Source organism: Castor canadensis, chromosome 5, assembly GCF_047511655.1.
Source record: "Castor canadensis chromosome 5, mCasCan1.hap1v2, whole genome shotgun sequence".
Lineage (NCBI taxonomy): Eukaryota > Metazoa > Chordata > Mammalia > Rodentia > Castoridae > Castor > Castor canadensis.
The window spans coordinates 178,225,528-178,240,393 of NC_133390.1; the positions used below are offsets into that span (position 1 = coordinate 178,225,528).

Here is a 14,866-nt window from a genome sequence, read left to right on the forward strand (position 1 = left end):
AGGTCTGGGCTTTCCTATGAGGGTCCAGGCTGGGAAGGGGTCCAGAAGGTCCCTTCCAGGCATACTGTGCGGTCACCTGGTTGGAGCCCCTGATGGACTCAGGCCATTTGTCACTGCAGCCTTTCCCTACCTTGATTTCCACTGACAGGCATTCTGTCTGCTGAGAGAACCCGTCAGGGTTGTCCTCACCCAGAGGGTTTTGAGCAGTGTGATCCCAACATTCCTGGTATTTTCAGCTCTCCTACCCAACGGTCCCAGGGATGAGGGCCCAGGACCCGGTGTTGGATCCAGAGCGGAAGAAAGGACTGTGTCGTAGGAGGGTGAAGACATCTCGTGGGGACAGCAGGCAGAAAAAGCTGAGACTCCATCCCAAAAGGTAGGACGTGTGGCCCCTCTACCCTTTCCACATGGGCCCAATTTCAGAACTGCACACTTGGGGGCTTAGCTCAGCCCCCAAGAAGAACTGAACGTGGGGTTCAGAAGCTGTCTGTGCGTCAGAGGCAGGGCTCCTATTTTGTGAGGCCTGGAGTTCTGTGGTCACAGGGCTGTGTCCGTGTCCCACCAGCCTACCCCACACAACTCCACCATTACACTGCTTGCATTCATACCTTTCTCAGGCCAAGAATCCAACAAATATTTGGAATAACTGGGGGCTCCAAGCACATCTGTCCAAACTAAGTCCCGAGGAGCATGTGATTATTTACAGCTTTTATTGTTTTTTTAATTATGTAAGCAGAAAAATTAGAAAATACAGACGCGTGAGAAGAATTGCTAAAGCATCCTGGTACCCTCCCTCTTGGAGGTAATGCTGTGGACATTTAAGACGCTGTCTTCTAGATTTCTGTTTGAGGATCATGTGCACCCATCCCTGCCAGTGAGAAAAGGGAGGCACATGGTTGTCATACCACTCTTTCATCTGTCATTGTCTTTTTTTCAAACCCTTCAGGTCACTCATGACACACAGTGAAAAAGCAAATTCTTCAACCAAACCAGCCTCCTAGAAGCTTCTCATTGTCCTGTGATCTCCTGTCCCACTTGGTGTGACCAGGATGCCCCTGCACTCACCCCCTTTCATCCACACTCAGAGCCAGGTCCCCGATACAAGCACAGGCCACACCGGGGCTTGGCAGACCCCCTTCCTAGAACGCCTTTGGCTTCTCCCACGCTGCCCAAATTTGATCCGATGACTAGAAACTCTTCAAGAGGTGACACAAACTCCCTGTTCTCTCCTGCAGCCGCTGAGGCCCTCAGGGGCTGCAGGCCACCTCTCTCTTCTGAGTCTCCTGCTGCCTGGTATCAGCTGTGTGCTGGTCTACACGTCCTGCACTTGCCGTGTACCAGGCACCATGCATTATTTCATTAGAGCCTACCAGGACTCCAACAGGTGGGCATATTATTATCTCCATTTTTCATTTTCTTCTTTTTAGGGTTAGGGTTTATTCAGAACAGCCACTCTTTCCTCTCTTGCACCTAAGGCCTGAATACAGATATCTTAACCCACTCCTGTGCAGGTGCACTAAGGCACAGCTTCTCCACATTCGTGTGGCCTCATGCTACCTTGATGAATTTAGACTGAAGTTTGGGGCCAGAGTCAAATACAGACTTGATTCCCTTCCAGGGAATCAGAATTAGTAAGAAAACTTTGTTCAAAAAGAAAGAAAACTAAGATTCACCAGCAGGACTACTTCTGCTAAGAAGCTTAAAATGCTTCTGTGATGTCATTTTTTTGGTGTTTATTAATTGTACAATTTTTGATATTTCCATACATGTAATATACTTTGATCAAATTGTCCCTCTGTGACTCTTTCTCATCCTCCCTTTTGCAAACAATACTTAACAGGATTCCTGGTTCTATTCTATTTTCATATGTACATATTTTGATCATATAACGCCCCCTTTGCCCTCTCCTTTTTCTCTCTCCTCTCCCACTGGTTCCCATCCCCAAACAGTCCCTATTTTATAGTCCTGTCTTTTTTTCTTTGGGCAGCAGGTGGGTTTGAACTGAGGGCCTTATATTTAATAGGTAAGTGCTCTACCACTTGAGCTAAACACCCAACCCTTTGTCATTTATTTCTTCAGGTCTAGATTCTGCATATGAGAGAGGACACGTGGTATTTGTGTTTCTTGGTGTGGCTTATTTCACTTAACATGATGGTATCTAGTTCCATCCACTTTCCTGCAAATGACACAGCTTCGTTTTTCTTTGTGGCTGAATAATACTCCATTGCGTATCTATGCCACATTTCCTTTATGCATTCCTTGGTTGGTGGGCACCTGGGCTGATTCCATAGCTTGGCTGTTACGAACACTGCTGTTATAAACATGGGTGTGCAGGTGTCTCTGTTGTAAGTTGACTTACATTCCTTTGGGTTAATGCCCGGGAATACATTGCGAGATCATGTTATCATATGGAAATTCCAGTTTCAGTTTTTTTCGGCAGGTACTGGGATTTGAACTCAGGGCCTCATGTTTCACTCTACCACTTGAGCCCCTCTGCCAGTGCTCTTTGTTTTCTTGATGACTGCCATTCTGACTGGGGTAGGATAGAATATGAATGTCGTTTTGATTTTGCATTTCCTTTCTGGCTAAGGATGGTGAGCATTTCTCCATGCATTTATTAGCTATCTGAACTTCTTTCAAGAACTGTTCATTTGTCCATTTGTTGATTGAGTTGTGTGTTCTTTTGCTGTTTAATTTTTAGTAGCTCTGTTTTTTTCTCATTGAGGAAACCAAGACTCAGAGAGGTCAGATAACCTCTAACCAAGGGCCCAGATTTGAACCATCAAGTCTCACTCTGGAGCCTATGTGCCAGCCAGTGGCTTGCCCTGGTTCTCCTGGCTAGTCTTGGGCATGCCAGTCCCTGGTGTCTTCTGAGTAGGATTCCATAGCTCTGGGGAGGAGCCTGAAGCTGGTACTGCCTTGCAGAGTGAGCTTGGAGGAGCAAAGTGTCTTGTCCTTCCCACTGCCCATCTTTTTCTTTTCTTTCTTTTTTTTTTTTTACATGTACTTCATTGCATTGATCACTCAGGGCTTTATGACAAAAGCTCCTTTCAAAGTGGCCTGAGCAAAAGAAGGAACTGCCTGTCCCACAGGCTTCCAGGCCTAGACATCGGTCCCAGCCCCAACAGGTGGGGTGAGAAGGGAAACTTGGTGCTGCTCTCAGAGGAAAGGAGAATGCACACTACAGACCCAAGTGTAGCTGCCCTGGGGTTGGCGACCCAGGGACCTTGACATGTGACCATTTCCCATGGGCATCTCACTGAAAGGGAAGAAGGACTCAGCTATATCTGAGTAATGATTGGTGAGCTGAAGGCTCCAGGAGCAGGGCAATGTGGGGAGAGGGAAAGAGTGAGGCCTCGCTATAACTCCCCCCTTCCCAAGACTGGTTAATTCAACAGCATTTATTGTGTCAGGAACCTACACACTGGGGAGTTTCTCAAACAAGGCTAAGAGATCCAAGTATCCCAAGAGGCCTGGAAACATCTCTTCAGGAGACTTTACAAACCTATTAGCAACTCTGGGACCAACCACAGTCCACATAAACCTCACTGGGTTGATGCTCTGTCTAAAAGTTTTCCAGCCACACGATAAAAATCAGATTTCCACATCACAATCTCAATTTGTCTTGAATCATCACGCGCTCTGAAGACACTGAACCTGGCTTCTTCATGGCACAGCTGGCCAGAGAGAAGTGGCCATCCCTGGTGCGTAGGAGCTGTGCCTTCCAGCTGGTGTCAGCCCCTACTGCTCTGTCGTCTGACAGTCAGACTGTCTCCCTGAGTTATGTAACGCACCAGGTCCTCCTAGGCATTTGAGTTGAACAGTTGACCTTGGCCTTAACAGTTGACCTTGTGGGAGTCAAAAGAAGTCCTTCCTTTTGAGTGAGCTCCATAACAAGAGCTTAGAGGGGACATGAAGACACAGGACACACAGCACACAGGGGGTATGAACCAGGACATGGAGCTCCATCCCGCAGTCTCTGAATATGTGTCACAAGGGTGAAGCCACAGAGATATTTGTGTCCATCAGCATTCACTGCTTGGTCATGACTCATTTATTATCTGTTCCTTTATTGGCTCATTTCCAGTGAATCCCAACTTTGGGGCCTTTGTGCTTATTGGTCTTATCTCTACCTGCACACCCATTTCTGTCCCTCACCTGCCCCCTCTGCTCCCTGTCTCAGCAAAAATATCAGCATCATAGTGGGGACCTCTGAGCTCCAGTGGCTCCTGCTGCATTCCTCCCCCTGTTACGGGCTTTGTTTCCTTCCAGCATCCCACCCTCCGTACCTGTGTCTGTTTGGGTGTTTATTAACTGATTAACCCTCTAGAATATGGGCCCCATGACAAGGCCACAGCTGCCTCTCTTAGCTTGTATTCTTGGCACTCAGCACAGTGGCCAGTACAGTAAGGACTAAGTGTCAGCTGTCACTCCTGTGTTTTCAGTATCTACTGAACTTGGCATGTGGACAGGTTAGCTGCTGCTGGGTAACAGGTTACTCCAGGACTCGTGGGCTTCAAATAGAAAATACTGACTGTTTCTCAAGAGTTTCTGTAGGCCAAGAGTTCAGGAGAGGCTTAGCTAGGTGAGTGTGGTGTGGGATCTCACAGAGTGGCAGTCAGGGTGTGGGCTGGGTTGTGGGCATCTGGAAACCCAGATGGACCACTAGGTGGTCCACTGTCGAGGTGGCTCCCTCTCATGGTGCTGGTGGTTGGCAGAGGCCTCAGCCCCACCCCATGTGTGTCTCCCTCTCTATGGTGGGCTTCATCATTCTCCTGGTGTGATGACTGGCTTCTCAGAGTGACAATTGGGAGAGGGCGTGGCAAAGCCACAGCATCTTTTATGACCTTTCCTTGGAAGTCATGTTACTCTGCAATATCCTGTTCATTCCCCAGGCCAGCCCTATTCCTCACACAAGGGAAGTATGCAGGGCATGACAACCAGGAGGAATTGGGGGCCACCCTGCAGGGTTTGGGGTGGATGTGCTTCCTTCTGTCATGGTGCCTCTGGTCCAGAGAGGGAGGCAGGTGGATGAAACCCAAACATAAGGTAAGGCAGGTTGTCATAAGAAAACCCAGATGGGCCCCAAAGCCATAAAGCCTGGAGACATGAATTCTAGTTTTGGGTCCATTGGATACCGATGACCCCATTTATTTCAGAAAACAGCCCTGTTGGGGAATATTGGAGACAGAATTCTAGGATTGTTCCTAAGATTACCCCTCCCTAGTAGATTATGTCCTGAATAACCCTCCTCTTGGGCTTGGGTGGGTCTGAACTAATCAGGCCCTTCTAAGAGAGAATCTAGATGTCAGAGATGGAAGACAGCTGAGAAATAAGTGTGCAGCCGACGATGTCCTGTTGGCTTTGAAGGAGCAAGCATCCATATTGACAGAAGCAGCAGGTGCTTCAGGGAGCCAAGGGCAGCCAGTGGCATCAACTATCCCTGCTGATGATCAACAAAAAGGTGAAGACTTCATTCCCAAGGCTGCAACCCACCAAGCAGCCCGTTCCAATAGTCAGGGAGTGTGTAAAGGACCGTGGCCTGGCCGACCACTGGTTTTAGCCTCAAGCAAAGAGTCCAGCTATTCTGGATCTGGACAGCTGAACTTGAGAATCTGTGTGACAATAATGGGTGTCGCTTTACGCTAGAGACTTCTGGTAAAATGTTATGCAGCACAAAAAACTGAAATAGATAAGTGCCGTTTTCGGATTGGGAAATGAGGACCCAGAAAGTGGAAGTAAGTTGATTAAAGCCACTCAGCTATTTAGGGAAGAGCTAACAGTCAGGGCCAGGCACTGGCCCTGGAGTTGGCTCTCAGAAGGTGGCACGTAGGATTCCACGGGGTGAGGTGAGAGGAACCCATGTACATGCCTGGTGGGTGGTGAGGACGCTGTCCACACTTGCTGTTTATTGGACCTGTGTTTCAAAGGTTGCATATCTCTGCAGATTGGGAAACTGAGACCCAAGAGGAGAAGGGACCACAGGTCCCCAGAAAGCCTGAACAGGATGTTTCCATTCCACAGAACGATCACTTCTGAAGCAGGTGGTCACTGCAGCTCTGACCTCAGCAAGAAAGCGAGGAATATTCTCTGAGCTCAGCCAGGGAGGGGTGACTGTCATCGATGTACAAACTGTGAGACTGGTTCCTGGGGCAGGTTAGATGCTTCGTGCAGGCACAGGTGGCTCCAGCTGCCAGCAAAAGCCTGAGTATGCAGGACCCACTGTGTGGTCTAGCCAGCAGTACAGTCAGCGTGTTGGGGGAGGACCCAGCTTCCTCAAGGGTGCAGAAGCCCTTGCTTACTTATCTTGAAATGGGACTGCTTCGAGCTCTTTCTTCCAACAACTTTTAACATTATGACCAGATTTCAAGCAGCAATTTCTTGCTTAAGATCCTAAGGTTTCTCTGACGTGGAGGTTTTCATGATTCACCAAGTAGATAAGATATGGCAGCACAGAGGACTTCAGCAGTGTGTTCCTTTTTTATGACAAGCCACAAATGACCACATTGTGGCTTAGAACAACACCCATTTTTTATATTACAGCTTTGGTAGGGCAGAATTCTGGCCATGGTTAGCCAGGCTCCCACAAGGCTGAAATCAGGTATAGACTGGGCTGTGTTCTCACCAGAATGCCCAACTAGGGACGGATCGGTTTCCAAGCTCCTTCAAGTTGTTGACAGAATTAATTGTTCTGAGCTGTGGAATTTATAGCAGCTTGCTTCATAAAAACACCAACAGAGGAGACAGGGAGTTTCTGATCTCTGCGTCCACTTTTGAATGTCTCACTTGATTAGGTAAGGCCACCTGGGATTATCTACCTCTTGATTAGGGACTTTAATTACATCAGCCACTACCCTTACCTTTGCCATCTTTTACTAGTTAGAATTGAGTCACAGGTTCTACCCACACTCAGAGAAAGAAGATTAGACAAAGGTGTGATTGGTTGAGTTCACTCAGCTAACAGTAGGATTGGCCCCCAAGTTTCTGACATCACAACTCATCAGCACCTGCTGAGACTTGTGTTTTTAATGTCTTGGGACCAGATGGTGTTTACACGGAACAGGATCCTAGATGACCGGGAAAAGGGTTCCCTTCCAAGACGAGCATCTTATGAAGCTACTGGCTCAGTAGTGTTTGACTCACAGACCTGATCAAGGAGACTGTCATTTTCTTCACCGCCACAAAGCCTCAAATTTCACCAGCTTTCTGGTGGTGCAGGTGCATGGCTAGATGATAGTGCTTCTCAGCAAGGTGTCATCTTGTGACTTTCTCACGCTTGGCTCATTGTCACTGGTGACATTGTCAGTAGAATTGACAGGGGACCCCTAGTTGTGAGGGTGCCTCTCAGGCTGGCAGAGTGTCTCAAGCAATAAGATTGCCTGCCTAACTAGCATGAAGCCCTGAATTTAAACCCAGTGCCCCCATAAAAAACAAAACAGTAAGAGTGCTTCACTGGTCAAGGGCTATGCATAGAGTTTGTATCTTCTCTTCAAAATAACTGTACTTATTGAAACCTATGTTTTTCACATAGTAATTTATTACCAATCCATAACAGAAGTCAAGAGTAACAGAGGATTTATTTCACATGTATTTACTTTGCAAATAACCAGATAGAAAAATTCTATCTAGTGAGTAAGGGGCAGATCTGTTACCTGTTTGCCTGTCTGCTGCTGTTGTAATGGATAAACAAACTTATTTATTATTTTATAGTGCTGTGGGCTGGAAGCCCAGAGTGGCTCTCACTGGACTAATATCACAGTGTGACAGCCTGTTTTCTTCTGGGAGGCTCTGGGGACTACTGATCCCGCTCACTCTGGGCTGTGGGCAGAGTTCCGTTTCTTAGTTCTCTACTTCCTCCACATTTCCCCCAGCAGGGCTGAGTGAGCCCTTCTCACACTCCACCTCTCTCCTCCTTCTGCTTCTCTTTTCTCTCAGACACAACCTTCTGTGTCCTCTTTCATCTTGAAGTGCTGCTGTGATTACATTGGGGTCCTTGGAAAATGCAGCCTAATCTCACCATCGTGAGGTCAGTGCTCTTAATCACACCTGCAAACTGCTTTTCACCATGTAAGGTCACATATTCACAGGTTCTGGGGATTCGGATGTGGCCATCTCTGGGGGGCAGGCATTATTCTGCCTATCTTCCTGTCTGCCCAGCCACAATGTGGATGTCTGTGGATCGATCTGTCTATCTATCTATCCATCCACCTGTTATCTATCTTTCTATCCACCTGTTATCTATCTACCCATCTATCATCTATCCTTTATCTAGTTAGTCACCTATCATCTATCTATCACATTTAGCAATCTATCATCCACCTATCAGTGTATTATCATTTGTCAATCATCTGCCAAACTATAGATTTATCAGTCATCTATTTATCTATCATGTATCTACTGTCTAATTCTACATTCTCTCAAGAAGTCTATGTTGTGATTCATTTATCCGCTTTTGCTTCAGCTGTCTTAAATTCTACAGAAGATGGAATTCTGCTGCTTAGATTTCCCTCAGGCTTCAGCTCACGAGTGGTAAAATTCATATAGTGGAGTTTCTGTTCCCTCATCTTCATTCTTTTGAAAAAAAAATGGGCAAAATATAGGAAAGTTCAGAAAAGCAATATAACAAACTCCTGGCAAACGATGAAGCAGAATTAATGAATATTAGTATCTCGTTGCATTTGCCTCTGTGTCCTAAAAAATAAAATAACTAAAACGTTACCTTACATATTATATATCATATGTAGGAAATAAAAGAGATAGATAAAGCTGGAAAGAGAATAATGCAGTTCTATGTATTTGGCACAAATCATTTTAATCCACGTTTTTGTACTTGTGACTATAAATCAATGTACCCATTAATAATACACAATGGTGTCTTGTGTCTTTTAAAAATAAATAAATATAGCAAATTTATCCTTTTTCAGTTTGAGTTTTAAGCTCAAACTTAAGCTCAGTATTATGTTTTGAAGATCTGATCACACGAGGGCACAATTCATCTGTCTTACCTGACATGGGGGCATACCCCCTTCCTCATGCCTACTGTAGTTCATTGTTGTCAGGTATTTAAAGTGGTGAATGTCCACTGGTAAATGGATGGAATTGGAGAACATCATTCTGAGTGAGGTTAGCCTGGCCCAAAAGACCAAAAATCGTATGTTCTCCCTCATATGCGGACATTAGATCAAGGGCAAACACAACAAGGGGATTGGACTTTGATCACATGATAAAGAGAGAGCACACAAGGGAGGAGTGAGGATAGGTAAGACACCTAAAAAATTAGCTAGCATTTGTTGCCCTTAATGCAGAGGAACTAAAGCAGAAACCTTAAAAGCAACTGAGGCCAACAGGAGAAGGGGACCAGGAACTAGAGAAAAGTTGAGATAAAAAAGAATTAACCTAGAAGGTAACACACACGCACAGGAAATTAATGTGAGTCAATGCCCTGTATAGCTATCCTTATCTCAACCAGCAAAAACCCTTGTTCCTTCCTATTATTGCTTATACTCTCTCTACAACAAAATTAGAAATAAGGGCAAAATAGTTTCTGCTGGGTATTGAGGGGGTGGGGGGGAGAGGGAGGGGGTGGAGTGGGTGGTAAGGGAGGGGGTGGGAGCAGGGAGGAGAAATGACCCAAGCCTTGTATGCACATATAAAAAAAAAAGTGGTGAATGTCGTCTCTAGAATTCTGAGCATGTCCTAGGTTGAACAGATGCTTTGCTTGTTGTCAACGCTACATGGTTTTCCAAGTCTATTACCTGTCATTTGAAGACACTTACTTGCCTGTGCACCTTACATCTGCATTCTTTCTTGCATTTTAGGCCTTCCTTCTGGGATTGCTTTCTTCTTCCTAAAACATATTGTTTAGAATTTCCTGCACAGAAGAAAACTCTCTTGGTTTTTATTAGTCTGAAAATGTATTTGTTTCATCACAGTTCTTGGAAAAAGTTTCTGCTGGGTACTCAGTTCTCACAGCCGGCTCTGTTTCCTCAGCTCTTCAAAGCTATCCAGGACAATGTTTGGTTTCCATTTTGTGAAGTCAGCTATCAGACTATTCCTCTGTCTTTAAAGAGTCTTTTATCTCTGGCCACTTGTATGATCTTCTTTTAATCTTTGGTGCTCCATAGTTTTCCTTTGATAGTTGCAGTCATACGTGGCTTTCTTTACTCTACTGGAACCCACTGGGCTTTGACGCTGTATGGATTGATGTCTCCCCACTAAACTCTTTCACCTCTTTTCAAGCCTTGTTTCCATCCCGTTCTCCTCTTTCTGAAACACTGCAGTAATGTATCTTAGATGTTATCTTTTGTACCTCCTGCTTTTTTCTGTTCTGAGACAGGGTCTTGCAATATAACCCGGGCCAGACTTGAACTTACGATCCTCCTGCCTCAGCCTCCCAAGTGCTGAGATTAAAGATGTGGACCACCTCGCCCAGCCTGTATCTTTTACATAACAAATTTGTTTCTCTGCTATAACCTGGACACTTTGTTCAGAGGTATATCTACATTTTTCTTAATTCATTGAATTCTTTCTTGGTAAAGCTTTATTGAACTATAATTGAGTTTTAAATTGCACATATTGAAAGCATACAATTTAATAAGTTTTGACATATGTAGACGCCTGTGAAACCAACAGTAGAATAAAGATCACTAACATATCCATCATCCACCAACGTTCCCTCCAGTCTTTTATAATTCCTCCCTCCTACCTACTCTGCTTCCTTCCATCCCTAGGCAGCCTTTGACGTGCTTTCTGTCAGTATAGAATTGTTTGCTTTTTCTTTATATAAAAGTAATTATGCTATATATCCAAATATACATACATACTGTGTATAATCAAACTACACATATGATTCCTGTGATGTAGTATGTAACTGTGTATCTTATTATATATGTATGTCCTGCTTTATATATATTACATATATTATATAAATATATGGATATCCTGTTTTTCTTATTTGGCCTAGTTGTGTCCACTCAACATGGTTACCATGTTACCATATGTATCCGTAATTCATTCCTTTTTATTGCTAAATAGTATGCCACTGGGTGGGTATATCATAGTTTGCAGATACATTCACTTGTTGATAGACATTTGGTTTGTTTCATATTTGGACTGTTACAAAGAAAATTACTGTAACTATTCAAATGCAAGTCTCTGTACGGACATTATGCTTTGAACACCTAAGAGTGGAACTCGACCATATGACAGATATATGTGACCTTTTTAAGAAGGAGCCGAACTGGTTTCCAGAGTATCTGTATCATTTTCCCTTGGCATTGTCATTCTTTTCAGTTTTAATCATTTTAATAGGTGGGTGGTGGTAGCTTGTTTTGGTTGGGATTTGCATATCCCTGATTACTGATGAATTTGGAGAACACTTTCAGGTATTTAGTTACCTTTGTGTGTCCTCTTTGGGGATATATAAGTTCAAGTCTTTTGCCTATTGAAAAAAACTTGTTTATTTTCTTACTGTTGAATTTTGAGAATTCTCTGTATATTCTGATTAGGAATCCTTTAGCAGATATGTGATTTGCAATGATTTTGTGTGATTTGTCTTTTTTATTTTCTTCACAGTGCATTTTAAAGAGCAAACATCCTTAATTTGGGTGAAATTCAGTTTTTCACTTTTTCTTTTGTTGATCATGCTTTTACTGACATGACTAAAGAATGTGTGATAACCACAGTCACAAAGATTTTATTCTAATGCTTTGTGGTTTTAGATTTTACATTTATGCCTATGATCCATTTTCACTTAATTTTTATATATGGTATCATGTTTGGATCAGGGTTTTCATTTTTTTCAGGCAGATGTCTACTTGTTCCATTACTATTTGTTAATTTATTTGTCTGTTTTGATGCAAATACCACCTGACTTTAGGACTTGCTCTAAAGCTAAAATAAGGAAGACACTGTGCTATTTGCATTGATGTAAACAAAGATCAATGGGAGAGAAGACAAGGTACAGAAATAGATCCCAAGTCCATGGTCAATTGATTTTTGAAGAAAGTTTTAAGGAAATTTGATGGAGAAATTATAGTGTTTTCAACAAATGGTACTGGACCCAGGCAACTTCTCCACCTTAGAAGGCTCTTCTCAGAGAGCTCAGCTTTATCACTTGGTATTTGATGTCTTAAAAACCATTGTTCCATACAGTTGTACCATGTTTTATTTGGGCTAGTAAATCTACTTACTGCCATCCGTCTTGACTAGAAGTCCCTCGCCCAATGCAATGGCCTTTTAACTGACCTCCTGCTTTCATGGGTCTACTGAATTTAAATTTGGTTGTTAATGGATATTATGTTTTGTTTTCAGAGAGTATCACTTAATTATTATTCAGATGTGCTTGGTAGTTGTGTAGTCTCTTGCTCTTTATTCTTATTTTCATATTTTAAACATAGTATTTTGTGTCTGATAATGCCAACATACGGAATCTCAGCGCTTGTGCCTCTGTTTTACATATTGGTGTCTGGTCCCTTGTTCTTGTGGGATTTTTGACTCTAAGTTAATGCTCTTGGAGCTTTGAGACTTGGGCTGAAGGTAGATTTCTCCAGTAAATATTGTTTTGCTTTTGCTAGGTACCTGATGAACACTTTAATTGAAATTCTTGGCCTTAGGTTTTTCCTCGTTGTCCCTGTCACATGAATTTAGGTTGCAAATCCAAGAGAAGGCTGTCTTGTCATTATGGAACAAGCAGGAGAGACTCCTCCCCCTCCCTTCAATGATAAACTGTCAGTGGGAGTGTCTTCTTGTGTTGCTCGGGCAGGGGGGCGGGGTGGCCAGTGCTTACCTCTAGGGGATGGCCTTCTGAGTAGTCTCTACTCCCCTTTCTCTCACCTACGTGTGTTCTGGGTTTTGAGTGGGAAAATGGGCCATGGAGCTCACCTGGATTGGCAAGCACGCTCAAAGTGAAGGCAATCTCACCTTTCCAGGTTTCCATTTATCCTTGTTTTTTGACTTTTAGCTATTTTTAACCTTCTAAACAGAGTGTCAATGCATTTAAGTATATTTTAAATTTTAAAATTTAATCTGTATTTTCAGTTTTTTCATTATAATGTGGAAGGTGGCAATAGTCGGTCGAGCTAAATGCTCACTCTACTGTTGAAATTTTTCTTTTTCTTTGCTCAGTACTGAGGGTCGAAGTCAGAGCCTCACGCTTGCTAGGTAGGTGCTCTTCCACTTGAGCCACACCCCCAATCTGGAAATGGAATTCTGATTTTAACCTTGTCTATTGTTCTTTTTTTTTTTAATCATTAACATGTATTTTTGGTTGTACTTATTTATTTATTTAGGCAGAGTTATTTGGGGAGGTACTGAACTCAGTGCTACCATTTGAGCCAGGTCCTCAGCCCTTTTGCTTTTAGTTTTATTGTTCAGATAGGGTCTTGAGCTTTTTGCCTAGGACGGCCCTGGACCACAGGCCTCCTACCTCTGTCTCCTGAGTAGCTGGGACCACAGGCATTCACCACCATGTGTGGCCTTATTTTTATTTTTTTGAGCTGAGGTTTTGCTAAGTTGCTCAGAGCTCAAATTCATGATTCTCCTGCCTTAGCCTCCTGAATAGATGGGACTATATGTGCCCCATCACCTGGCAAAAGCTGAGTATTTTGATGTACTCAAACAGGGATACCTTTTCTGTCGTGATAATAACTTTTTGGTCTTGTCTAAGAAATCTTTCCTTACTCTCAATCTCCCAATGTCACATGTATGTAAAGATATTCTGTTTTCTGCTTACATGAATAAATACATATGTATTAACATATGGAAGGATTCATTTATTTTTGTTATATGGAAAACTCTAGCTCATGAGTCAAGCTTAACTTTTGATCTATGTTAGTATGTCCCCATAAGCTAAGCATGCTTTTTTATATTTTAAAATATTCATATATATATGAATATTTGACAGCGATTATATGTGGTCTACAAACTCTAAAACATTTGTCTGAAATTTACATAAAAAGCTTGCAGGCCCTTGCATTAAGTCTGCTTTCCCTCACTTATTTGCCAAATTTCAGTTCCCATTTGTACATGGAGTTTATTGCAGGGCCTTCCGTTCTGTTTCATTCATCTCTTTGTCTTTTTGCCAACTCCAAATGCCACACTGTAATGAAAATGGCTGTTTTCATTAACAAAACTACACAATTTACAGGAGAGGGATTAGAAAATGCAGGACCCATTTTCAGAGGGGAAATGGGAAAATGCAGAAAATTCATTCTTGGGTGGCTAATTGCCGGAACGTTAACTAGAGGCCTAGAGATCCCGAGCACTCACTCTGCTGCATCCCAAGCGGGTGCTGGACCATGGAATTGGGTTTTATTGATTAATCTGGGATGTGTACTGTGCTGTGCAAGGCATGAAACATGCAGACTTGTTCAAGGAAGCTTCTGACAAATCCACAATGAATTATGGAGCCCCAGTGAGTGGAAATGAGTGAGAAGAGTGAGGCCGGGGAGAAGAAGAGCACTGTGCAACCCTAAAACACATCCTCGTCTCCAGAAGGGGGACAGAGAGTGAACTCCAGGCTCTGAATGAGGATTCTCTCATTTCACAAGTTTTCCTTGTGAAATACGTGCTCGTTTGTGTGAGCCATGGACCTGTGTTTGGTCACTTACTCAGTGAGAGCAGTCTTGGAATTGAGGTGAAGACACAGACCTGCAGACATGGCCCTATGCTCATGTGGCCTTTGATACTCATGGCCCCCACTTCATGTGGCTAAGATCCTGTGTCCTCTGGCCACATGCTCTGAAGTTTTGAGCATAGTCTCAGGTGCAGCTCAGCAGGTGCAACGGCTTCCAATCTCTTTGTTATTCCCTGTGGGGCTGAGAGGAGGTGAGGGTAGCAGTGAGCTAGAACACAGTCTTCCCAGGAG

General features: G+C 43.6%; 1 protein-coding gene across 3 annotated transcripts in view; it reads left to right on the top strand.

Moving 5' to 3' along the window:
• Window positions 1–14,866, top strand: part of Znf831 (zinc finger protein 831) — a 108,993-nt gene that overhangs the window by 41,928 nt on the left and 52,199 nt on the right. For all 3 annotated transcript variants that reach the window (XM_074075038.1, XM_074075040.1, XM_074075039.1), the window contains one exon: window positions 237–376. In XM_074075038.1, the coding sequence (XP_073931139.1) occupies window positions 237–376 (140 nt within the window). The remainder of the gene's footprint in view (window positions 1–236; window positions 377–14,866) is intronic.